This window comes from Hemiscyllium ocellatum, chromosome 44 (assembly GCF_020745735.1).
Source record: "Hemiscyllium ocellatum isolate sHemOce1 chromosome 44, sHemOce1.pat.X.cur, whole genome shotgun sequence".
Taxonomy (NCBI): domain Eukaryota; kingdom Metazoa; phylum Chordata; class Chondrichthyes; order Orectolobiformes; family Hemiscylliidae; genus Hemiscyllium; species Hemiscyllium ocellatum.
Genome location: NC_083444.1, coordinates 12819312 through 12843771, shown reverse-complemented (window position 1 = coordinate 12843771; position 24460 = coordinate 12819312). Strand labels below are relative to the sequence as shown.

Genomic DNA, 24460 nt, shown 5'->3' with positions numbered 1-24460 from the left:
AGCAGGAGAATTGACATTTTGGTCATAAGCCATTCATCAAGAAGGACTGTAATACTCCAACCCCTTGCATAATTGACACCATATATACCTTATACCAGGTGTAATTTGCATATGCTATGTACACCACACAGAATCCACACCCTGTATAACTGCAACCAACATATCCCACATCCTGCATCCAATATATCCTACACCCTGTATAATCTTCACATTGTATAACCTAAACCCGATATATCTTATGTCATGTGTAATCTGCAATTTATATATCCCACAATTTTACAATACACACCATATATACACTACATTCTATATAATCCATACCCTATATCCCTCATAGCCTGTATATCCCGCACATTGTATAATTCTCAACCTGTATAACCCACACCCTGAATAGTCCACACTTTAGTTACACATCACCCTACACACTGCACACCCTGTATATCCCAAACCTTAATTCCCCACATGCCATATAATCCAAGTCTTACATCCCATACACTGAATAACCTGCACTCAATATACCCCAACATACTGCACACTTCATACACACTTTACCCTGTTTAATCTGCACCCTTTAGATCCCACACCCCATGTATTCTGCAATTCATATCCCCTACACCCTGTATAACCCACATTCTACATACTCCACACCTTGTATAACATGTACCCTGTACAACACACAACTTATATATGTCACACCCTATATAAATCACACCACATATACTGGGCACTCTATATACTCCACACCATATATAATCCACACTCTACATGCTCCATACCCTGTATATCTCACATACTTTGCACCCTACACCTCATGTAATACCCCAAAAACTGTAAAATCTTCACTATATATATCTCTCCCAGTATGTATACCCCCACTACAAAATCCACATCCTATATACCCTGTATAATCCAGACAAAAAAATACACCACACCTTATTTAATTCACATCCAATATATCGTCAAATTTCCATACCCAATATAGTCTAAAATCTGTACAATCAGCATCCTATATTCCCACAGCCTATATATCCCACAATTTAAGTACCCCACACCCTGTTTCAAGGGCATCTTGTATATACTACACCTTGTATATCCTACTCCCTTTGTCATCTGCACCCTAGATGTCCCACACTCTGTAAAATTGGCACATAATGTACCCTAAACCCCATACACACACACATATATGTCACACCCTATATATCCCACATCCTCTGAACCCTAAAACCCTGTATAATCCAAACCCTATATCTTCTAAACCCTGTATATTTGGCATCCTATACAACCCAAACCCTACACCCTATATAACCCTACAGCTTATATAACCCATCTCATGCATCTCTCTGATACATATATATAATCTCCCACAGTATATATTTTATATATCTATACTCTCTCTATAACCTCACAGCCTATATAACCCACCCATGCATCTCTCTCATATATATTATCCACCCCATATAATCTCCCACACAATATATATCATATGTATACTCCCTATATAACCCCACATCCTATATAAAGAGCACGTTAACCATGCTCCCCTCTCTGATTGGCTCTCCCTCCCGGTTGCTGTGGTGACCGGATGCTGATTGGCAGCGGTTTGCTCCAATCGGGAAGCGGAGCCGGGTTAGGCCCGAAGCCTGTGGGTCGGAGTGAGTGAGTATCCGGGACGTCTCTCCCCGTCCCCCCGTGTGGGTGAGCACTGAGCTGTCGGTGGGACAGAGAGAGAGAGAGGGCGATGATCTCTCAGCTCTTCATCGTGTCGGCCCGAGGAGACCACCTCATCTACAAGGACCGTATCCCAGAGAGAAACAGACCCCACCCCCATACCCACACCCCCTGACCCCATCCACACCCACCCTGACCCCATCCACACCCACACCCCCACCCCCACACCCACCCTGATCCCCATCCCCACCCACCCCCACACCTGACCCACACACCCACCCTGACCCCCACCCACACCCCCACCCCCAAACCCACCCTGATCCCCATCCCCACCCCCACCCCCACACCCACCCTGATCCCCATCCCCACCCACCCCCACACCTGACCCACACACCCACCCTGACCCCCACCCACACCCCCACACCCCCACCCCCACACCCACCCTGATCCCCATCCCCATCCCCACCCCCACCCCCACACCCACCCTGATCCCCATCCCCACCCACACCCCCACACCCCCTGACCCCATTCCCACAGGCACCCCCACCCCCACACCCACCCTGATCCCCACCCACACCCCCACCCCCACACCCACCCTGATCCCCATCCCCACCCCCACCCCCACCCCCACCCACACCCCCACCCACACACCCCACACCCCCGACCCCATTCCCACAGGCACCCCCATACCCACACCCACACCCCCACACCCACCCTGATCCCCACCCCCACACCCACCTTGATCCCCACACCCACACCCACACCCACCCTGATCCCCATCCCCACCCACACCCACACCCCCACACCCCCTGACCCCATTCCCACAGGCACCCCCATACCCACACCCACACCCCCACACCCACCCTGATCCCCACCCCCACCCCCACACCCACCCTGATCCCCACCCCCACCCACACCCCCACCCCCACACCCACCCTGATCCCCATCCCCACCCCCACACCCACCCTAATCCCCACCCCCACACCCACCCTGATCCCCATCCCCACCCACACCCACACCCCCACCCCCACACCCACCCTGATCCCCATCCCCACCCCCACACCCACCCTGATCCCCATCCCCACCCACACCCACACCCCCACCCACACACCCACCCTGACCCACACACCCACCCCCACCCACACACCCACCCTGACCCCCACCCACACACCCACCCTGATCCCCATCCCCACAGCCACCCCCACCCCCACCCACACACCCACCCTGATCCCCATCCCCACAGCCACCCCCACCCACACACCCACCCTGATCCCCATCCCCACAGTCACCCCCACCCCCACCCACACACCCACCCTGATCCCCATCCCCACAGCCACCCCCACCCCCACCCACGCACCCACCCTGATCCCCATCCCCACAGCCACCCCCACCCACACACCCACCCTGATCCCCATCCCCACAGTCACCCCCACCCCCACCCACACACCCACCCTGATCCCCATCCCCACAGCCACCCCCACCCACATACCCACACACCCACCCTGATCCCCATCCCCACAGCCACCCCCACCCACATACCCACACACCCACCCTGATCCCCATCCCCACAGCCACCCCCACACCTGACCCCACCCACACACCCACCCTGATCCCCATCCCCACAGTCACCCCCACCCCCACCCACACACCCACCCTGATCCCCATCCCCACAGTCACCCCCACCCCCACCCACACACCCACCCTGATCCCCATCCCCACAGTCACACCCACCCTGATCCCCATCCCCACAGCCACCCCCACCCCCACCCACACACCCACCCTGATCCCCATCCCCACAGTCACCCCCACCCCCACCCACACACCCACCCTGATCCCATTCCCACAGCCACCCCCACCCACACACCCACCCTGACCCCATTCCCACAGCCACCCCCATACCCACACCCACCCTCATCCCCACACCCCCACAGCCACCCCCACACCCCCTGATCCCCACACCCATCCCCACACCCACCCTGATCCCCACACCCACCCTGATCCACACTCCCACCCCCACACCCACCCTGATCCCCACAGCCACCCCCACACCCCCTGATCCCCACACCCACCCTGACCCCCACACCCACACTCTCACCCCCACACCCACCCTGATCCCCACACCCACACTCTCACCCCCACACCCACCCTGATCCCCACACCCACACTCTCACCCCCACACCCACCCTGATCCCCACACCCACACACCCACCCCCACACCCACCCTGATCCACACACCCACCCCCACACCCACCCTGATCCCCATACCCACACACTCATCCCCACAGCCACACCCACCCTGATCCCCACACCCACACACCCACCCTGATCCCCACACCCACACACCCACCCTGTTCCCCATACCCACACACCCATCCCCACAGCCACACCCACACCCACCCTGATCCCCACACCCGCTGATCCCCATCCCCACCCCCACAGCCACACTGATGCCCACACGCCCTGATCCCCATCCCCACAGCCACCCCCACACCTCCTGATCCACACCCCCACAGTCACCCCCACACACCCACAGCCACCCTGATCCCCACCCCCACAGTCACCCCCCCCCACACACACACACAGATCCCCACCCCCAATACCCCCACAGCCATTCCCCCACACATACCCACTGATCCCCACCCCTGATCCCCCCCCCACACACACACACACACACACACAGATCCCCACCGTCCCCCCACACACACCATCCCACCCACCTCACACACACCACCCTCCACCCACCCACCCACACACCCAGAGAGAGAGACGGGTGGGAGCACAGGGCATGGGGACGAAAAAGGGGATGGGGTGTGTGGCGCCAGAGTGTGGGTGTGATGGGGGGGGGGGAACAGTGTGTGGAGATGGGGGTGGAATGGGGCAGGGTGTGCAGGTGATGGGGGAACGAGGGTACTGGGATAGGGAGGGAAGTGTGGGGGATAGTGGGGGTGGAGACGGGGAGAATGGGGGCAGTGTGTCGGTGTGATGAGGGCACGGGGTGTAGGGATGGGGGAACGTGGGGTGAGGACGGGGCTGAGGGAGGTGGGGACAAGTGGAACTGGAGTTGGGGATGGCAATGGGGGTGGGTGGGGGGGGGTGTGGGCAGCAGCATGGGGATGGAGTAATGGGAGGACAGGGCATGTGGTGGGGATGGGGTAATAGAGTGTGGGGATGGGAATGAGGGGACAGGGCATGGGGTGGGATATTGGGGGGACAGGGGAGGGGGGGGGAGAAACAGGGCCCGGGTATGGAGTATTGGGGGATAGTTTGTGAGGGTAGGGATGGGTGGACAGGGCAAAAGGTTGGAGATGGGGGTGTGGGTGGACAGGACGGGACGGGTGCGTGGGGGATAGGGGGTGGGGAGTGTGTGTCAGTGTTAGAGTTCATGCATTAACTTTTCTCCCTTAGGAATATCCTGAGGCTTTAGCTGTGTACAGTGGGTACAGCTCTGTGCTTGTAGGGGAAGGAGGTCATGTGGAGGTCCCTGTCCCTGAAGGAGGGAGCCTGGGGGAGGTACCCGGTCCTCAAGGATGGGGTCATGGGGAGGTCCACGTTCCTGGGGGAGGGGGTTCATAAGGAAGCCCCTGTCACTGGGGGAGGGGGTCATGGGGACATCTGTTTACTCAGGGTCTCTGTACTAAGAGGGTCTCTGTCTCTGGGAGAGTGGGAAGGGGGTCAGTGTCCTTGGGGGACTGGGGAGTTTCTCTGTTGGGGACTAGGTGTCTCTCTGATCCTGGGGAAGTGGGAAGACGTCTCTGTGTCTGGGGTGTTGGGGTGTCTCTGCCCCTGGGAGAGTGGGTCTCTCTGCCCCTGGGGAGTGGGATCTCTGCACTGGGGTAGTGTGTCACTGTCCTTGTGATAGCCTCTCAGTGTTTGGTGAGCGGTGTGGAAGGGTGCTGTCTGTCTGTCTGTCTCTCGCTCTCTCCGGCTGTTTTCCTGACTGTGCTACATTCAGTTCGAGGGGAGGAGTCGAAGGATGTGGTCGATATTTTCTACCAGAAGGTGAGGTCTTTGCCCCGAGACCAGGCCCCTGTTGTCATGGTGAGTAGATCAGGTTTATTATCATCTGTATTCACAAACTATCTCCCACTTCCTTCCCTCTTCCCTCCAACCCCTCTTCCACACTCCCCTCACCCTCCACCTCCTTGCCACCTCCACCCTTTGCCCCTTTCAACTTCCACTCCATTCACCCTCTGCCCCCTCCACCCTCCGTCCCTTCCACCCCCTCACTGTCCATTTCCTCCTCACCCTCACTTCCACCCCCTTTCATCTCCTACATCCATCCTCACCCCATACCCTATGCAGACACATGTTGAGATTCTCTGGAACTGCTGAAAATGTGTTGCTGGAAAAGCGTAGCAGGTCAGGCAGCATCCAAGGATCAGAAGAGTCGATGTTTCGGGCATGAGCCCTTCTTCAGGAATGAGGAAAGTGTGCCCAGCAGGATAAGATAAAAGGTAGGGAGGAGGGACTTGGGGGAGGGGCGTTGGAAATGCGATAGGTGGAAGGAGGTTAAGGTGAGGGTGATAGCCCAGAGTGGGGTGAGGGCGGAGAGGTCAGGAAGAAGATTGCAGGTTAGGAGGGTGGTGCTGAGTTCGAGGGATTTGACTGAGACAAGGTGGGGGGAGGGGAAATGAGGAAACTGAAGAAATCTGAGTTCATCCCTTGTGGTTGGAGGGTTCCCAGGCGGAAGATGAGGCGCTCTTCCTCCAGCCGTCGTGTTGTTATGGTCTGGCGATGGAGGAGTCCAAGGACCTGCATGTCCTCGGTGGAGTGGGAGGGGGAGTTGAAGTGTTGAGCCACGGGGTGGTTGGGTTGGTTGGTCCGGGTGTCCCAAAGGTGTTCCCTGAAACGTTCTGCAAGTAGGCGGCCTGTCTCCCCAATATAGGGGAGGCCACATCGAGTGCAGCAGATGCAACAGATGATGTGTGTGGAGGTACAGGTGAATTTGTGGCAGCTATGGAAGGATCCCTTGGGGCCTTGGAAGGAACTAAGGGAGGAGGTGTGGGCGCAAGTTTTGCATTTCTTGCGGTTGCAGGGGAAGGTGCCGGGAGTGGAGGTTGGGTTGGTGGGGGGTGTGGACCTGACGAGGGAGTCATGGAGGGAGTGGTCTTTTCAGAACGCTGATAGGGGAGGGGAGGGAAATATATCTCTGGTGGTGGGGTCCGTTTGGAGGTGGCGGAAATGACAACGGATGATACAATGTATGTGGAGGTTGGTGGGGTGGTAGGTGAGGACCAGTGGGGTTCTGTCCTGGTGGCGATTGGAAGGGCGGGGCTCAAGGGCAGAGGAGTGGGAAGTGGAGGAGATGTGGTGGAGGGCATCGTCTGGGGGGAAATTGCAGTCTTTGAAGAAGGAGGCCATTTGTGTTGTACGGTATTGGAACTCTGGAACTACGGTATTCTCTGGAACTGCCTTCCTCCTTAGGCAATACAGTTAGAGCCTGAGGATGTTTCTCTGGGATTCTGGATAGATTCTCGACAAGGGTGGTGGGGGTGTGGGGTGGGTGAAAGGTTATCGAGGTGGGGAGGGAGGAAGCAAGGCAGTCAACATGAGACACACAGTTTGGCCATAATCTTATCGAACGGCTACACAGGCTAAAGGGGACGATTGGCCTTACACAGTTATGGTCAGGTCCTGGAAAGTGTTATCGAACAGATGGAGCTTGGGGTGCGGGTACACAGTTCATTGAAAGTGGACTCTCAGCTAGACAGGGCAGTGAAGAAGGCGTTTGGCATACTTGCCTTCATCGCACTGAGTTCAGGAGGTTGGGACGTCGCATTGTAGCTGGTCATGGTGGAAGGATGTTGTTAAATTGGCAATGGTGAAAGGAGAATGTTACTTGGACTTGGTCGGGTGGTGGTTGAGCTACAGGGAGAGGCTGAACAGGCTGGGGCTGTTTTCCCTGGAGTGTCGGAGGCTGAGGGATGATCTTAGATTACTTACAGTGTGGAAACAGGCCCTTCGGCCCAACAAGTCCACACCGAAGCACAACCCCTTCACCTAACAGGCAATTTAGCATGGCCAATTCACCTAACCTGCACATCTTTGGACTGTGGAAGGAAACCGGAGCAAACCCACGCAGACACGTGGAGAATGTGCAAACTCCACACAGACAGTCACCTGAGGCAGGAATTGAACCCAGGTCTCTGGCTCTGTGAGGGAGCAGTGCTAACCACTGTGCCACCGTGCCGCCCACACATCTTATAGAGGTTTACAAAATCATGAGGAGCATGGATAGGGTAACTAGACAAGGTCTTTTTCCCTGGGGTGGGGGTGTCCAAAATTAGAGGGTATAGGTTTAGGGTGAGAGGGGAAAGTTATAAAAGGGATCTAAGGGGCAACTTTTTCACACAGAGGGTGGTGTTTGTATGAAATGAGCTGCCAGAGGAAGAGGTGGAGACTGGTGCAATTACAGCATTTAAAAGGCACCTGCACGGGTATCCAAACAGGAATATGGGCTAAACAGAGGCACTGGAACTCACTCGGTTTAGGAAACCTGCTTCCCCATTTCCCTGACCCCTCCCACCCTCTGCACCCCTTATTTCCCCTGCCTCTCCCCATTCTAATGGTGTCTTCTGTTTGTTTCTACTCTGCCAGCATCACCAGGGCCTGCAGTTTGTTCACATCCGACAGGACACGCTCTACCTGGTGGCGACCACACGTTGCAACGTCTCTCCATTCACTGTCGTCCAGTTCCTCGTCAGGTACCGAGACGATTCACCACCTCCCAGTGACCGGGGCGGGGTGGGGGTGGGAGGTGTGGTGGTTCTGGGGCTGGGGGTCATCAGGGTATCCTCTGTCTCTGGTCACTGTCCAAGGGGCTTTGTCTTAGCCAACCCAGAGCCTGGGTCTGTAAGGTAGAGCAGGTACCTATCTGCAGCCACCATGCACACACTAACTCACGCACTCTGTCACACAGACAAGCGCACACTGTCACACAGACTTGCACACTGTCACATAGACTCATGGACTCTGTCACTCAGACAAACGCACTCTGTCACACAGACTTGCGCACTGTCACACAGACAAGCGCACTCTGTCACACAGAATCGCACTGTCACACAGACAAGCGCACACTGTCATGCAGACTCGCGCACTCTGTCACACAGAAAAGCACACTCTGTCACACAGACAAGCGCACTCTGTCACACAGAATCGCACTGTCACACAGACAAGCGCACACTGTCATGTAGACTCGCGCACTGTCACATAGACAAGCGCACACTGTCATGCAGACTCGCGCACTGTCACACAGACAAGCGCACTCTGTCACACAGAATCGCACTGTCACACAGACAAGCGCACACTGTCATGCAGACTCGCGCACTCTGTCACACAGAATAGCGCACTCTGTCACACAGACAAGCGCACTCTGTCACACAGAATCGCACTGTCATACAGACAAGCACACACTGTCACACAGACTTGCACACTGTCACACAGACACGCACTCTGTCACACAGACTTGTGCACTCTGCCACACAAACAAGCGCACTCTGTCACATAGATTCGCGCACTGTCACACAGACCTGCACACTCTCTCACACAGACACATGTATGCACATTCAGTCTCTCATACGCGCACACATATACAGACACACACACATACACACTATATGTATATGTACATAAACACACGTAGACCTGCGCGCACACGCTGTCATAAGAACATAAGAGCTCGGAGCAGGAATAGACCGTCCAGCCCTTCGGGCCTGCTCTGCCAGTCAATAAGATCATGGCTGATCCCATCATAGACTAAGCTCCACGTACCTGCCCTCTCACCATAATTCTGAATTTTCTTACTTTTCAAAAAATTATCTATCTTAGCTTTAAAAACATTTACTGAAGAAGGGTCAACCACTTCACTGGACAGGGAATTCCACAGATTCTCAACCCTCTGGATGAAGAAGTTCCTTCTCAATTCTGTCCTAAACCTGCTATTTTGAGGCTATGCCCCTTGTCCTAGTTGCCAGTGGAAACATCCTCCATACTTCTCCCTTATCTGTTCCCTTCATAATTTTATATGTCTCTATAAGATCCCCCCACATTCTTCTGAATTCCAACAAATATAATCCCAGTCTACTCAGTCTCTCCTCATAAGCCAACATCCCTCAACCTGAGCGACAAATCTTCTCAAAACTCGCTAACACCCCCCCAACTCCGTACTCAACCTCGTGAACGTCCTCTGCACCCCCTTCAGTACCAGTATATCCTTTCTTAAGTAATGAGACCAAAACTGCATGCAATACTCTAGGTGTGGCCTCACCAGCACCCTGTACAGCTGCATCATAACCTCCCTGCTTTTGAACTCAATCTCTTTCGCAATGAAGGACAAAATTCTATTTGCCTTCTGAATTGTTGTACCTGCAGTTCAGCTTTCTGACCTTCATATACAAGGACATCCTGTGTGCAAGTCTCTGTGCAGAAGCATGCTGCAACTTTTTATCATTCAGATAATAGTCCTTGCTACTGTTATTCCAGTCAAGAACTACACCTCATTCCCTGGACTGTATTTCCAGTTGACCCCAGCAGGGAGTGCCACCATGACCCAGGCTGCCCTCTGACCCCAGCAGTGGGTGCCGCCATGACCCAGGCTGCCCTCAGACCCCAGCAGGGAGTGCCACCATGACCCAGGCTGCCCTCTGACCCCAGCAGTGTGTGCCACCATGACCCAGGCTGCCCTCTGACCCCAGCGGTATGGGCCACCTTGACCCAGGCTGCCCTCTGATCCCAGCAGTGTAAGCCACCGTGACCCAGCCTGCCCTCTGACCCCAGCAGTGTAAGCCACTGTGACCCAGCCTGCCCTATGACCCCAGCGGTATGCGCCACCATGACCCAGGCTGCCCTCTGACCCCAGCAGTGTGTACCACCGTGACCCAGACTGCCCTCTGACCCCAGCAGAGAGTGCCATCGTGACCGAGGCTGCCCTTTGACCCCAGCTGTGTGTACCACCATGACCCAGGCTGCCCTCTGACCCCAGCAGAGAGTGTCCTCGTGATTCAGGTTGTCACTCATTGTTGACCTTCCCTGAAGCCCCTCGTGCTGGGTCTCTCCTCACTGAACACCTCGGCCAGTCCCAGCTCCCTGTCCCTATTTCGGGCAATACTTCAAACCCTGTGCTCCTACTTCTGGTGTTCTTCCCCGATTTCTGCTCCCATGACAAGATAGTTAAAAATCTTTTCGTTGCAGTTGCGTTTGCCCGGAGATTTTTGCGAAGTGAGCAGAGATGTAAACGTTTGTGTCCTCAGGTTGGTCAGTCTCATTAAGGACCACTGCGGAACTCTGAATGAGAAGACGCTGCAGTTAAATTTCGCTCTGGTCTATGAACTGCTGGATGAAATGTTGGTGAGTTTATACAGAGTGGGTTCCAGGGCAGGTCAGAGACACGAACGACACCGCCTCGGACAGAGACACCGCCCAATCTTCAGACAGAGACCGGGACTGAGACAGTCCCCTTCTTAGACAGAGACTGGGGCTGAGACAGTCCCCTCTTCAGACAGAGACCGGGACTGAGACGGTGCCCTTTTCAGACAGAGACCGGGACTGAGACGGTGCCCTTTTCAGACAGAGACCGGGACTGAGACGGTGCCCTTTTCAGACAGAGACCGGGGCTGAGACAGTCCCCCTTTCAGACAGAGACCGGGGCTGAGACAGTGCCCTTCTCAGACAGAGACCGGGGCTGAGACAGTGCCCTTCTCAGACAGAGACCGGGGCTGAGACAGTGCCCTTCTCAGACAGAGACCGGGGCTGAGACAGTGCCCTTCTCAGACAGAGACCAGGGCTGAGACAGTCCCCCTTTCAGACAGAGACCGGGGCTGAGACAGTCCCCCTTTCAGACAGAGACCGGGGCTGAGACAGTCCCCCTTTCAGACAGAGACCGGGGCTGAGACAGTCCCCCTTTCAGACAGAGACCGGGGCTGAGACAGTGCCCTTCTCAGACAGAGACCGGGGCTGAGACAGTGCCCTTCTCAGACAGAGACCGGGGCTGAGACAGTGCCCTTCTCAGACAGAGACCGGGACTGAGACAGTGCCCTTCTCAGACAGAGACCGGGACTGAGACAGTCCCCCTTTCAGACAGAGACCGGGACTGAGACAGTCCCCCTTTCAGACAGAGACCGGGGCTGAGACAGTCCCCCTTTCAGACAGAGACCGGGGCTGAGACAGTCCCCCTTTCAGACAGAGACCGGGGCTGAGACAGTCCCCCTTTCAGACAGAGACCGGGGCTGAGACAGTCCCCCTTTCAGACAGAGACCGGGGCTGAGACAGTCCCCCTTTCAGACAGAGACCGGGGCTGAGACAGTGCCCTTTTCAGACAGAGACCGGGGCTGAGACAGTCCCCTTTTCAGACAGAGACCGGGGCTGAGACAGTGCCCTTCTTAGACAGAGATTGGGACTGAGACAGTGCCCTCCTATACAGTTCCCATCTCAATCAGACTGCCGACACGACCATCTTGGTCTTCACATGCCACGTCTCGAATCAACCTCTGCAGTGCCTGGTCAACAACAGGAACCACCTCCAACCCCACTCTTTTCAAATTGCCCATCAGAAGGGAGCAGGAGGTGGGATTCGTTTGGGATTGGGAAAGGGCTGTGGAGACAGCGTGGGACAGTGGGATTAGTTTGTGATTGAGAGAGGGCTGTGGAGAGATTGTGGGACAGTGGGATTAGATTGGGTTTGATACAGGGCTGTGGGGAGAGAGCAGGGCATTGGGATTAGTTTGGGGATTGATATAGGGCTGTGGAGAGAGCACAGGGCATTGGGATTAATTTGGGATTGGTACAGGGTTGTGGGGAGAGAGTGGAACATTGGGATTAATTTGGGATTGGTACTGGGCTGTGGGGCAGTGGAATTAGTTTGGGATTGATACAGGGCTGTGGGGAGAGCAGGGCAGTGGATTAGTTTGGGAATTGATACAGAGCTGTGGGGAAAGAGAGCAGGGCAGTGAGATAAGTCTGGGATTGATACAGGGCTATGGGAAGAGAGTGGGACAGTGGGCTGTAGGAGTGAGGTGAGCTGGGTGACTGAGAGTTGAAAACGTCGCTGCTAATTCTGTGGAAGTAAAAAGAAGGAAAGAAACCTGCCCATCCGTGTGAAGGTGTTCCGGGGACTGAGGATTCTGATCCATGGGGAAGCCCAGCAGACAGACGTAATAATCAGGACATTTCCAGCAGAACATCACACGCTCTGTGGGGATTTGGCAGAAGGGAGGGGGGAGTGGGTGGATGCACCCACCAGCAATCTGCTCTGAATGGGGCTGACCAGATGGGTTCTGGTGGGACAAGGAATGGGCCCTGTAGGGTGGGAGGGTGGGGGTGACAGGGTGTCGGTGGAATTGACCGGACTTTCCCCCTCACAGGATTATGGGTACATACAGACCACCTCCAGCGACATCCTGAAGAATTTCATTCAGACGGTGCCAGAAACGTCCAAACAATTCAACCTCTTTGAACTCAGCAACATCGGCCTGGTGAGTGTTGGGAGTTGAGCCCCTCCACCCCTGAATTCTCCCCTCTCATCCTCCCCTCACCTTTGGCCATTCCCCCCATCCGTTCCTCCCTCCCCACCACTTGTCCATCCCTCCCTTTCCTCATCGATTACCCCCTCCGTCCATCTTCCCTTGGGCTCTTCCAATTGCCTCCTTGCTCCCCTCATCCAATTTCCCCCCTCCCTCCCCTCCCCTCCCCTCCCCTCATCTCTTCCATTCCCTTCTCCCATCCTCTGTTCATCCCTCACATCGTCCATTCTCCCCACACCCTCTTTCCCCTCCCTCTTGCTCCCCCACACCCTTCCCTCCCCCTCTTTCCCTCACACCCTCTTTTACTTCACTCCATCCCCGCTGTCTCTCCCCCACACGTACCCCTCTCTTCGCTCGCTTTCCCCATATCCCACTCTCTCTCCCCACCCCTCTCGCTCACTTTCCCCCTACCCTGCTCTCTTCCCCCGACTCCTGCTACCCGCCTCTTCCTCTCCTCCCTTGTACTTCCTCGTCCTCCTGGCCCTCCCCAGGGTGTGCCTGAATGTGCTGGGGGAGCGTGAGGTTCAGGGCTTACAGAGAATCCCAGTTTGGTTGGAGCTCTGTTGGGTTTCAGAAGCCCCGTGTCTCTAACCTGTGCTTCCTTTTGCAGTTTGGAGCAGACACCCAGCAGAGCAAAGTGGCTCCCAGCATCGCTGCAAGCAGACCAGTGTTCGCAATGCGCACTGAAGAGGTGATTATCAGGAGCTGCTACCCGGTTGGGGGGGGAGGGGGAATGGGTGTTACCCGCTGGGCCTGAGACAACACTCCTTCCAGTTTCTTAGCAAGGGTCTCCTGAGTAGAGGACCCCAGGACAGCGACACCACCCCCTCAGATAGAAGTCCCCTGAGAAATGACTCTCACTGGGGAATGGGGCTGTATGATGGGTACGGGTCCTCTGGGCTTGGTCTGGGGGTGCAAGCAGAACATTTAATACACACAGATTTTGTATCATCACCACAGGGGCTGAAGACGGAAATCTTTGTGGATGTCATTGAGCGACTGACAGTGGTCATCGGAGCCAACGTGAGACAATGTTTTATCAGAAGGATCGGTATTTGGGGGTGTGGGAGGTGTCGACGCTCTGTGTCAGGGCCTGGGGGGTTGTGGGAGGTGTCGACGCTCTGTGTCAGGGCCTGCGGGGGGGTTTGGGAGGTGTCAACACTCTGTGTCAGGGCCCGGGGTGGAGGGGGGTGGTGTGGGAGGTGTCGACGCTCTGTGTTGGGTTCAGTGTTATTGGGGCTGTGTTCCTGATCTGTCATGACTTACCTCTCACTGGGAATGTGTTCCAGGGCAGTTTGATGAGGGCGGATGTTCAGGGAGAGGTGCGGATGAAATGTTTCTTGCCCAGCAGCACAGGTACACATTCCAGCTCAGCCCCAAACTAATTCCTGCACAAATTCAGGCTGTAAACACGCCAGTCTGTCTGCATGTCTGTCCCCTTCTTTCTCCCAACTCTATTCCTTCCACTCTCCCAGCTTCTCTCCCTCCCTCTCTTCTCCCCTCTCCCTCCCTCTCTTCTCCCACTTCTCCCACTCTCTTTGCCTTCCTCTCTGTCTTTCATTGTCCCTCTCTCCTTCTGTTGCCTTTTTGTTCTTCTCTCTCCTTTTTCTCTCTCTCCCTCCCGCTCTCCTTTGCCCCTCTCTCTATCCTTCTCTCCTACCTCTTGTCTCTCACTTGCCCCCATCTCTCTGCCTCCTGTTCTCCTCCCTCTTTTCTACTCTCTCCCTCTTTTTCCCTCACATCTCTTTGTCCTCACTTTCCTTCCCTCTCTCCATCCCCACTCTCCTTCCCTCCTATCTCTGTCACCCCCCTCGCATCCCTCCTCCCTCCGTCTCTCTCTCCATCCTGAACCTGTTCACATTTGACGATCCTGCTAACCCTAGCTTCTCCCCATCACCATCCTAATCTTGGTGTCTCTCGTTCTGGGCGGGTCTTAGTAGCTTGGAAGATTTTGCCCTCCTCCAGTTATGAATGACGCTTTTTTATTTGTCTCTCCTGCCAGAAATCCGAATGGGGTTGAATGAGGAGTTTAGCATCGGGAAAGCCGACATCCGAGGTGAGTGGGTTCGGCAGGAGGAGGGCTGGCGCTCAGGGGATGTAGGGCGTACGGGATGAAATGATCATGCACTCCGACAAGCCATGCCAACACTCAGTTTCTGTCACCTCACACACTGCCTGACCTGCTGAGCTCCCCCAGCCTTCTGTCTGTCTGTTTGCTTCAGACGTCCAGTCTCCGTGGTGTTTTTCTTTTATAGAATCCTGGCCGATCCAGTCCCTCTTCACACGTCAGTCCTGCCATCCCAGGAATCGGTTCTTTATACATAACAGCGCAGTACAGGCCCATTCAGGGGATGCGGGTGTTGCCCCTTGAACACGATGGCTGGTCCACGTTGCTGTGGGTCTGGAGTTACATGTAGGCCAGACCGGGTAAGGATGGCAGATTTCCATACCCTAAAGGGCATTAGTGACTCAGACGGGTTAGCACTCGCCTTCAATTCCAGATTTGGTCACTAAGTTTAAAATGCTACCACTGACCGTCGTGAGCGTATCACCTTTCGAAGGTTTAACACAGTCCTCTCTGTTCGGAATACTGTTACAACACAGAAGTAAACCCTTCTGCTAATTTAAACCCAACACACACAGAAGCTCACTTCACGCTATAATCTGTTAAATTTCGAGAGGCAAAGACCTATTCCAGAGTCACTATTTAAAGTAAAAATAAACAATTTTATTCTTTAAGTCCAAAAGAGAACATTAAATGACTGTTTACAACTCCTTCCTCTTAAACCTACCTTTTATCTCCCACTCGGCTATACTGGTCTGATCTGTTCTCTTTAGTTGAGGGGTCAGTCATGAGCGGGCATTTCTTTAGGTAAAGGGTGGGACATTCAGAGGGGATTTGGGAAAATACTTTTTCACTCAGTGGATGGTGGGAATGTGGATTGCAGAGCTTGGGAAGGCCGTGGAGGCTGGAAACCTGACAACCTTCAAGAGGTGTTTGGATGAGCACCACAGTATTCTGCCTCACAACTCTTTCATATGATCAGGTACCTTTCAGAGAGCTATTCTGCTAACATCTATACTTGTTGGTGTTCTTGGCAGTTCTCCCCCTAACTGTTCAAAATGTCTGGTTTTATACCCCCGAAGCATCGAATCAGTTCATTGATTTGATGTCATCCCAAACAGTAAAATAATTGGATTTTGACAGTAAAATGCAAATTCGATTGGATTTTGGTATCTGGGGAAAAATTTCAACTAATTGGCTGAATTTGAATTTGTTGTTGTTACATGGCAACCCACGACCAACTATTTGTGTCAACCAAATGTTACATTTTTACTTTGTTCAGGACACTCTGTGCTTTCAGTCAGTCCTTGCTCATTTCCTCGCTCTCTCTTAAAGGTACAGTACACACCAACACCTTGACAACAGTACCTCCAGGTTTCGTGTCATCTGCTAAGTTTGAAACTGTGTCCCGGCCAGTTGAGGAGGGGTTGCTCCATATTGAGGGGGTAGGGAGAACTGTTTTGGTGAACACCGAGATATTGGAGGCTCTGTTGGGCTTAAAAACAGACAAGTCCTCTGGCCAGACGAACTGCATCACAGGCTGTTGTGAGAAGCAAGGCAGGAAATTGGAGCAGCTCTGATGCAAACTTTTAATTAGAGTCATGCAACACGCAAATAGACCCTTCAATCCAACCAGTCCCTGCCAACAATAATCTCGAACTAAACTAGTTCTACCTGCCAACGCTTGGCCCATCTCCCTCCAGACATTTGAGTGACTGCAGTCCAGCGGTGTTCTGTGTTTTGTGTTTTGGGGTGTTTTGTGGTTTGGGATGGGAGGCTAGGTGGGGGGTGTTTTGTGATTGGGATGGGCGAGATGGGTGGGGGTGTTTTGTGGTTGGAATGGGGTGGGTGGGGTGTTTTGTGGTTTGGGATGGGGTGGGTGGGGTGTTTTGTGGTTTGGGATGGGGGTGGGTGGGGTGTTTTGTGGTTGGGATGGGAGGCTGGGTGGGGATGTTTTGGGAACATGATGATGATGCATAGCAGAATCTGGGATCTGGATGGGTACACTTTGTCCTGGGATGGTGAGGAGAGCGAAGTGGGGTGGGATGGGATGCAGCCGTGTCCCGGGATTGGGGGGAATGGGGTGCAGCTGTGTCCCGGGATTGGGGGGATGGGGGAAGACTGTGTCCCAGGATTGGACAGGGATGGGGTGCAGCTGTGTCATTGGATTGGGGGGAATGGGGGAGGCTGTGTCCCAGGATTGGGCGGGGATGGGGTGCAGCTGTGTCCCGAGATTGGGGGATGGGGTGCAGCTGTGTCCCGGGATTGGGGGGAATGGGGATGGCTGTGTCCCAGGATTAGGGGGATGGGGGAGACTGTGTCCCGGAATTGGGGGGATGGGGGAGACTGTGTCCCGGAATTGGGGGGATGGGGGAGGCTGTGTCCCAGGATTGGGGGGATGGGGGAGGCTGTGTCCCGGGATTGGGGCTGCTCTCTCATTGCTCTCTCGGCCTTAGGATACGCAGCTGCCGTCAAGGTCGACGAGTGCAGCTTCCATCAGTCGGTCAATCTGGACGAATTCGAGAGCGACCGGATCCTGAGAGTCGTCCCTCCCCAGGGAGAGGTAACTCATCTTCAAACATGCCCCCCTCCTCCCTTTCCTTTCTATCCTCCTGTAACCCTCCACACCCCAACCCAGTTTCCCTCTCCAACTGCATTCCGTTCTCATCACGTCATCCCCTCCAAACCTGTCCCACTTCACTCCCCCCTCCCATTGCATCCCTCAGCCCCCACAGTTCTTTCTCTCTCACTACCTCTCCGATACATTCTGTCTCTCTACCTGACTCTGATGTAATCTCCTTTCTCTCTCTCTCTCTCTCTGTCTCTCCCCAGCTGACTGTGATGCAGTATTCGTTATCGGACGATCTTCCCGTCTCTCTCCCGTTCCGACTGTTCCCAACTGTGGACAAGGACACCGACAGCAAGTGAGAAACTTCCCCTAAAAACTCCTCCCTCACCAGAGTAGTGTACTGAGAGGTTTAGTTGGGGGTGGAGTTGAGGGAATAGTTTGGATTAAGGAGCAGGGGCCAAGTTTTGTTTTCCCCCAAAAGAATCCTCCCGAGATCTCCTCTCGCTGATTACACTTTGAATTCGGGGGGCCATGTTTTGTTTTTGCAGGGGCTCCTTTTTCTTTCGCAGTAAGTTGGTGCAGTCTCGTATAAATACCATCATCTGTATTTGTGTTGATGTACGGGGTATTCGAACTTTCCAAACAGTTGGATTGGTAGAATTCAACAATGTCTGCTTGCAAAGTCTTGGAATGTTATCTCTTTTCTAATTAAAACGAGAGAGTGATTTCACGCATTGGCAGGGTTGAAGGTCTGAGTCTCAACGTATCTCTTTCCTCTCAGTTCACTGACAAATTTCCCCTTAGAAAAATCTGTTGCTGGGCAGTAACTTTTTGTAATCTTCAAAGATTATTCATATCAGCAGGTCTTAAATATACCAGCACAGTTCCCAGTAAAGTGTAATCATTCAGTGACCACACGGCTCCACTTTTCCTTTGAGATGTGGGGAAAAGCACCTAATAACTGAATTATTATTTCCTAATAAAAATCTGTCGTCCTTGCATGACATATATAAAGTAGGCGTTGGTTTCCCAGAGACCACATGTTTAATTTGGCACAAGACAGTAGTCATAAGTTAGCAACGAGAGATTTTTTTTTTCAAAAAACTGACATGTTTCCACACACTGAAAAGACCCTCGCCCTGAATACAAATGAGAACCAGGACCAGGAGTAAACCATCCGGCCCTTCGAGCCTGTTCCACCAGTCAATATGACCAGGGTTGATCTTTTCATGGCCTCAGCTCCACTTACCCACCCTCTCACCATAAACCTTCATTCCGTTACTGTTCAAAGAATTGCCTACCTTAGCTTTAAAAACATTGACTGAGGAAGCCTCCACCCACTTCACTGGACAGGGAATTGCATGGATTCACAACCCTCTGGGTGAAGAAGTTTCTTTTCCATTCCATCCTAAACCTGCTTCCCCCGAATTTTGAGGCTATGCCCCCTTTGTCATAGTTTCCCCTGCCAGTGGAAACATCCTCTCTACTTCTATCTTATCTATTCCCTTCATAATTTTATATGTTTTGATAAGGTGCCCCCCCCATTCCTCTAAGTTCCAATGAATATAATCCCAGTCTACCCTCATAAGCCAAACCCCTCAACTCCAGAATCAACCTCGTAAACCTCCTCTGCACCCCCTCCAGTGTCAGTACATCCTTTCATAAGGAATGAGACCAAAACTGCACGCAGTACTCCAGGTGTGGCCTCACCAGCACCCTGTGCAGCTGCAGCATAACCTCCTGTTTTCAAAGTTATGCAGCAGACCCTCAGTCCAACACATTCATGCTGACCAGATTTACCAAACTAAATCAACCTTTGCTATTCACATATCTGTCCAAATGTGTTGTAACTATACCTGCAATTACCATTTTCTCTGACAGTTCATTCCACACACCCCTCTGTGTGGAAAACGTTGCCTTGGGGCCTTTTTAAAGCTTTCTCCTCTCGGCTTAAAACTGTGCCCTCTAGTTCTGAACTTCCATACCCTTGGCAAAAGAGACTTTTGTTGTTTACCTAATCTGTGTCCCTCATGATTTTATTAACCTCAGTAAGGTCACCCCTCAACCTCCTATGCTGCAGTGAAAAAGCCTAACCAGCTGTGCACAGGTGAGGTTACAACTGAACACATCTCTCTCTCTTCACTCTCTGGTCACCACAGGGATTGAAATAATGTCGCAGACCTTCAGGGAAAGAATTTTCCCTTAGCCCTGAATGTTTGATGCGTTCAGTAGGGGGATGTTGGGGTGGACATCTGTTTCTTTCCTTGCTTTGTGTCATTCCACTTCTGTCTCAGTGTTTAATTATTGTCAACTATATGGAGCTCTGCTCAATTTTCTCTCTGTCCCTCTTGCAGCCGTCTCATGGTGTATCTCAAACTCAGGTGTGATTTGTCTCCAAAGAGGTGAGTAGCTGATCCTCTGGGCTCACATGAGATGCCAGCGCCGATATTGCTCAGTTTTAACCCTCGACCCAAGTCACTAATTGCCTTTTGTTTTGATCTACAGTCAAGCTTTGAACGTCACTGTGCATCTCCCTGTGCCCAAAGGGACAACAAGGTCAGAAAATACATCTTGCTTTACTCTGTATCTAACCCTATGCTCTGCCTGTTGTGGGAATGATTCAGACAGAGCTTTACTGTGCATCTAATCCTGTGCTGTCCCTGCCATGGGAGTGTCTGGTGGAGAGTTGCACTGCTGCCTCACAGCACCAGGGACCCAGGTTCGATTCCAGCCTTGGGCAACTGTCTGTGTGGAGTTTGTACATCCTCCCCATATCTGTGCGGGGTTTCGTCTGGGTGCTCTGGTTTCCTTTCACAATCCAAAGATGTGTAGGTCAGGGTGGATTGGCTATGGTGAATTGCCTATAATGTTCAAGGATGTGTAGGTTCGGTGCTTTAGTAATAGGATAGGGGAATAAGTCTGGGTGGGTTACTCTTTGGAGGGTTGGTTTAAGATTTGTTAGGCCAAAAGGCCTGTTTCCCATCTGAAGGGATTCTATGGTTGATTCTGCTTTCATTTGAATAAACTAGAAAGCTGGCTGTGGTGGTGTTTGTTGCCATGGAGGAGTCCCACCCACACAGTGCCGTCAGGGACGGAGTACCAGGATTTCCATAGAATCCCTACCACTGAAGGGCATCCTTCCCATTCCCACCCCTGCCATCCCTGTAACTCTGCATTTACCGTCACTCATCTACCTAGCCTGCATACCCCTGGATACTACAGGCAATTTAACATAGCCAATCCACCCTAACCTGCACATCTTTGGACTGTGGCAGGAAACCATCCAGACATGGGGAGAACATGCAGATCTAAGACAGTCACCAGAGGCTGGAATTAAACCTGAGTCCTTTGTACTATGAGCCAGCAGTGCTAACCACTGAGCCACTATATTGCCCTTTTGACTCTGAGTGAAGGAACAGTGCTGAGACAATGCTAGGTGGTCCATCTAGTATGATTTAAGTAAATGGCTGTGTAGTCTATGCCTCAAGCTGGCTAAGAATCAAATCCCACTGCTGGCGGGCTGGAGTCTCCTAGACCAGACTAGATAAGGACAGCTGATTTCCCTCCCTAAGGAACAGGAGTGATGTAGACCAACATTTACAACCACCAGCTGTAAAGGGAGTTGGAGCTGCTCACTGAGCACTGGTGATGTAATAAAAGCACAACTATGGTGTGAGCAGCAGGATCACATCCTCGATTAGATCCAGTCTGAGGGAAGATCTGTTCCTGGACTTGGACCAATTCTGGGACAAAGTCTGACCGTGGATCAGGATCCTTTCTGGAACAGTGCCTCGAAACAGTTCAGGATCCCGTCTGGGTTAGGTTTCCACTCCTGACTCTAAATCTTTTCTGGGGCAGTGGCTCACTGGAGACATGGAATCCAGTCTGGAGCAGGATCAAATCATTAGAGTTGGCTGTCACTGACTGTGGGTAACCGTTTAGTCTCTCACAGGGGCTGTCACTGACTGTGGGTAACCGTTTACAGTCTGTCACAGGGGGCTGTCACTGACTGTGGGTAACCGTTTACAGTCTGTCACAGGAGGCTGTCACTGACTGTGGGTAAACGTTTACAGACTGTCACAGGGGCTGTCACTGACTGTGAGTAACCATTTACAGACTGTCACAGGGGCTGTCACTGACTGTGAGTAACCATTTACAGACTGTCACAGGGGCTGTCACTGACTGGGGGTAACCATTTACAGACTGTGGGTAACCATTTACAGACTGTCACAGGGGGCCGTCACTGACTGGGGGTAACAGGTTACAGACTGTCACTGACTCTGGGTAACTGTTTACAGTCTGAACAGGGGGCTGTCACTGACTGGGGGTAACAGGTTACAGACTGTCAACCACTGTGGGTAACTGTTTACAGTCTGTCACAGGGACTGTCACTGACTGTGGTTAACTGTTTACACAGTCTGTCACAGGGGCTGTCACTGACTGTGGGTAACCATTTATAGTCTGTCACAGGGACTGTCACTGACTCTGGGTAACTGTTTACAGTCTGTCACAGGAGCTAAGCAGTCCCGATCAGCGTGCAGAGCTGGACTCAGTCACTCGGTCTGTGCACTGGACCATCCCACGTTTCCACGGAGGTTCCCAGCTCTCTGCCCTCTTCAAGGTGAGTTCTGGGTGAGTGGAATGGGGCAAACAGTTTGCGAGGAGTGGTGGAAATAGATAGTCGAGGAGGGGCGCGAGAGAGAAGGGAGCTGGGTAAATTTGTTTGGACACGTCCAGAGTTATGCAAGAGTGAGTCAGGAAGAGTGCGAGCGATCAGCAATAAGATAGATTTTAAAAGTAGGCTTAGTTTTAAACTTTAACAATAAAAAACTCGAAAGAATTTTCCCTAAAGTTTCAATACCCCAAGTAGGTGGATTACTAACAGTCGTAAAATCCGGCTATTGCACAAAGGCCATTCAACTCAAATCTACAGAAACCCGAACAGCAACCTATCCAGACCCTAACCGCATAACCCTCCATTTTTACCACCGCTGATCCTTAGATGCAATGCTGCAATTCACCGTGGCCAATCCACCTAACCTGCTCATCTCTGGACAGTGAGGACACTCACGCAAATGCTACATCGTCACCAGAGGCTGGAATCAAACCCAGGTCCCTGGTGCCACAAGGCAGCAGTGAGAACCACTGTGCCACCATGAGAACGAAGATCAAAAAAGCAAAAGGGGTGTGAGGGGTGAGGGAGTGTTCGCGTGAATCCCTGTAGCAATGACAGGGAGCAAATTGTGAACTGTTTGAGTGGGGAAGGCTTGGCGGAGAATAGACAGAATCAGCAGCATACTCAATTCCGCCTTCACACAAGGTACTGGGGAGAGGACAATCCTCTGTTGATTAAAGATTCACTTTACATGAACAAAGACTGGGACAGGGGTTAATGTACAGGTAGACCTATCAGTGGAATACGGCGAGTATTTTCCCGCAAGGTGGTATTCATTGGGAATTCAATTATTCACCACTATTACTAATGGACTTGGGATGACTGGGTGGAAAAGCCCATACAAATGGCAAGTGTTGGCCTAATCTAAGCAATGCAGACAGACGCATAAAATTGCAGCTGTCTAACAGACTAGATAGGTTACAGTCGTTCCTGTAGAAAAGACTCAAAAGAAGAGGATCCAAAGCTACAACTAAATAGAAGATAGAACAAAGAAGTGACACCAGAAGATGTTACATGGGGTCAGCAGTGGGCTGGCCATCAACCTGGAGAAAGGAATTGACTCACGAAGCAAGAGGCATTTGGAGAGAAGGCTGGGTGATGTGGTGGTTTCAGATTCACAAAGGCCGAAGATATGGAATGTAGAACTGGGCAGTGCAGGTGAGCTCTATGTTTTAGATGGTCGGATGACTGGCTGCAGTTTGGGTTTCTTTGTACACAAATCACCAAGTTAACACGTCAGTGTAAGCATTCAGCCAGAAATATGTCAGTGTTTGGATGGGTTGATGGAGGGTGATGCTCCTCACCCTTTTGCTGAGGAACGGGTTAGGGACTGAGGGATGCGAAGTGACCATTCTAACTGGTGTCCACATTTTTTCCCACTCTCTGCAGCTGGAGGTTCCAGGATTAAGCGCCTCGTCTCTGCTGGAGCTGGGTCCCGTCTGCATGCAGTTCGAGCTCCCCATGAGCACCTGCTCAGGGCTGCAGGTTAGGTTCCTGCGTGTTTCCAGTACACATCCCCCGCTGCCCCATCGGTGGGTCCGCTACGTCACACACAGCGACTCCTACGTCATCCGCCTGTGAACGGGAAGGAGTGGGTGCCTCCTGGGTCTGCAAAGTGGTCTCAGCTGAGGGGGCAGCTTGACCGAAACGTGAAATGGTCTCTCTCTTCTGGAGCGAGGACAGCCCTGGGTTGCTTCAAGTCAGCACCTCAGGTCACAGCTATGAGGGGAGCCTCTCCAACACACCTTGTCACTGATGCAGATCATGGTTGACCTGTACCATGCCAAAGACTGTGCTCAACCATGTCTGAATGCGATATGGCAGGGGATGGAGGGAGGAGATTTTTCTAAACAAGCTTACAAATAAAAACGTGAGATGAAGTTGTCAGTAGACGGTGTAGAAAGTGTTCAAGTTTATCCTTCAATGGAATTTACAAGGCTAGCATTTGTTAAAAATCCCTGATTGAA

At 52.8% G+C, this 24460-nt stretch overlaps 1 protein-coding gene across 1 annotated transcript; it reads left to right on the top strand.

Moving 5' to 3' along the window:
* Window positions 1-1623: 1623 nt before the first annotated feature.
* On the top strand, window positions 1624-24383 carry ap4m1 (adaptor related protein complex 4 subunit mu 1). The gene is made up of 15 exons (XM_060854494.1): window positions 1624-1796; window positions 5621-5706; window positions 8266-8372; window positions 10917-11013; window positions 13026-13136; window positions 13795-13875; window positions 14145-14207; window positions 14474-14540; window positions 15187-15240; window positions 17706-17812; window positions 18082-18173; window positions 20173-20220; window positions 20324-20374; window positions 22322-22439; window positions 23883-24383. Exons 1-15 carry the CDS (start codon window positions 1739-1741, stop codon window positions 24072-24074), a joined length of 1332 nt encoding a protein of 443 aa, XP_060710477.1. The 5' UTR covers window positions 1624-1738; the 3' UTR covers window positions 24075-24383.
* Window positions 24384-24460: the final 77 nt, after the last annotated feature.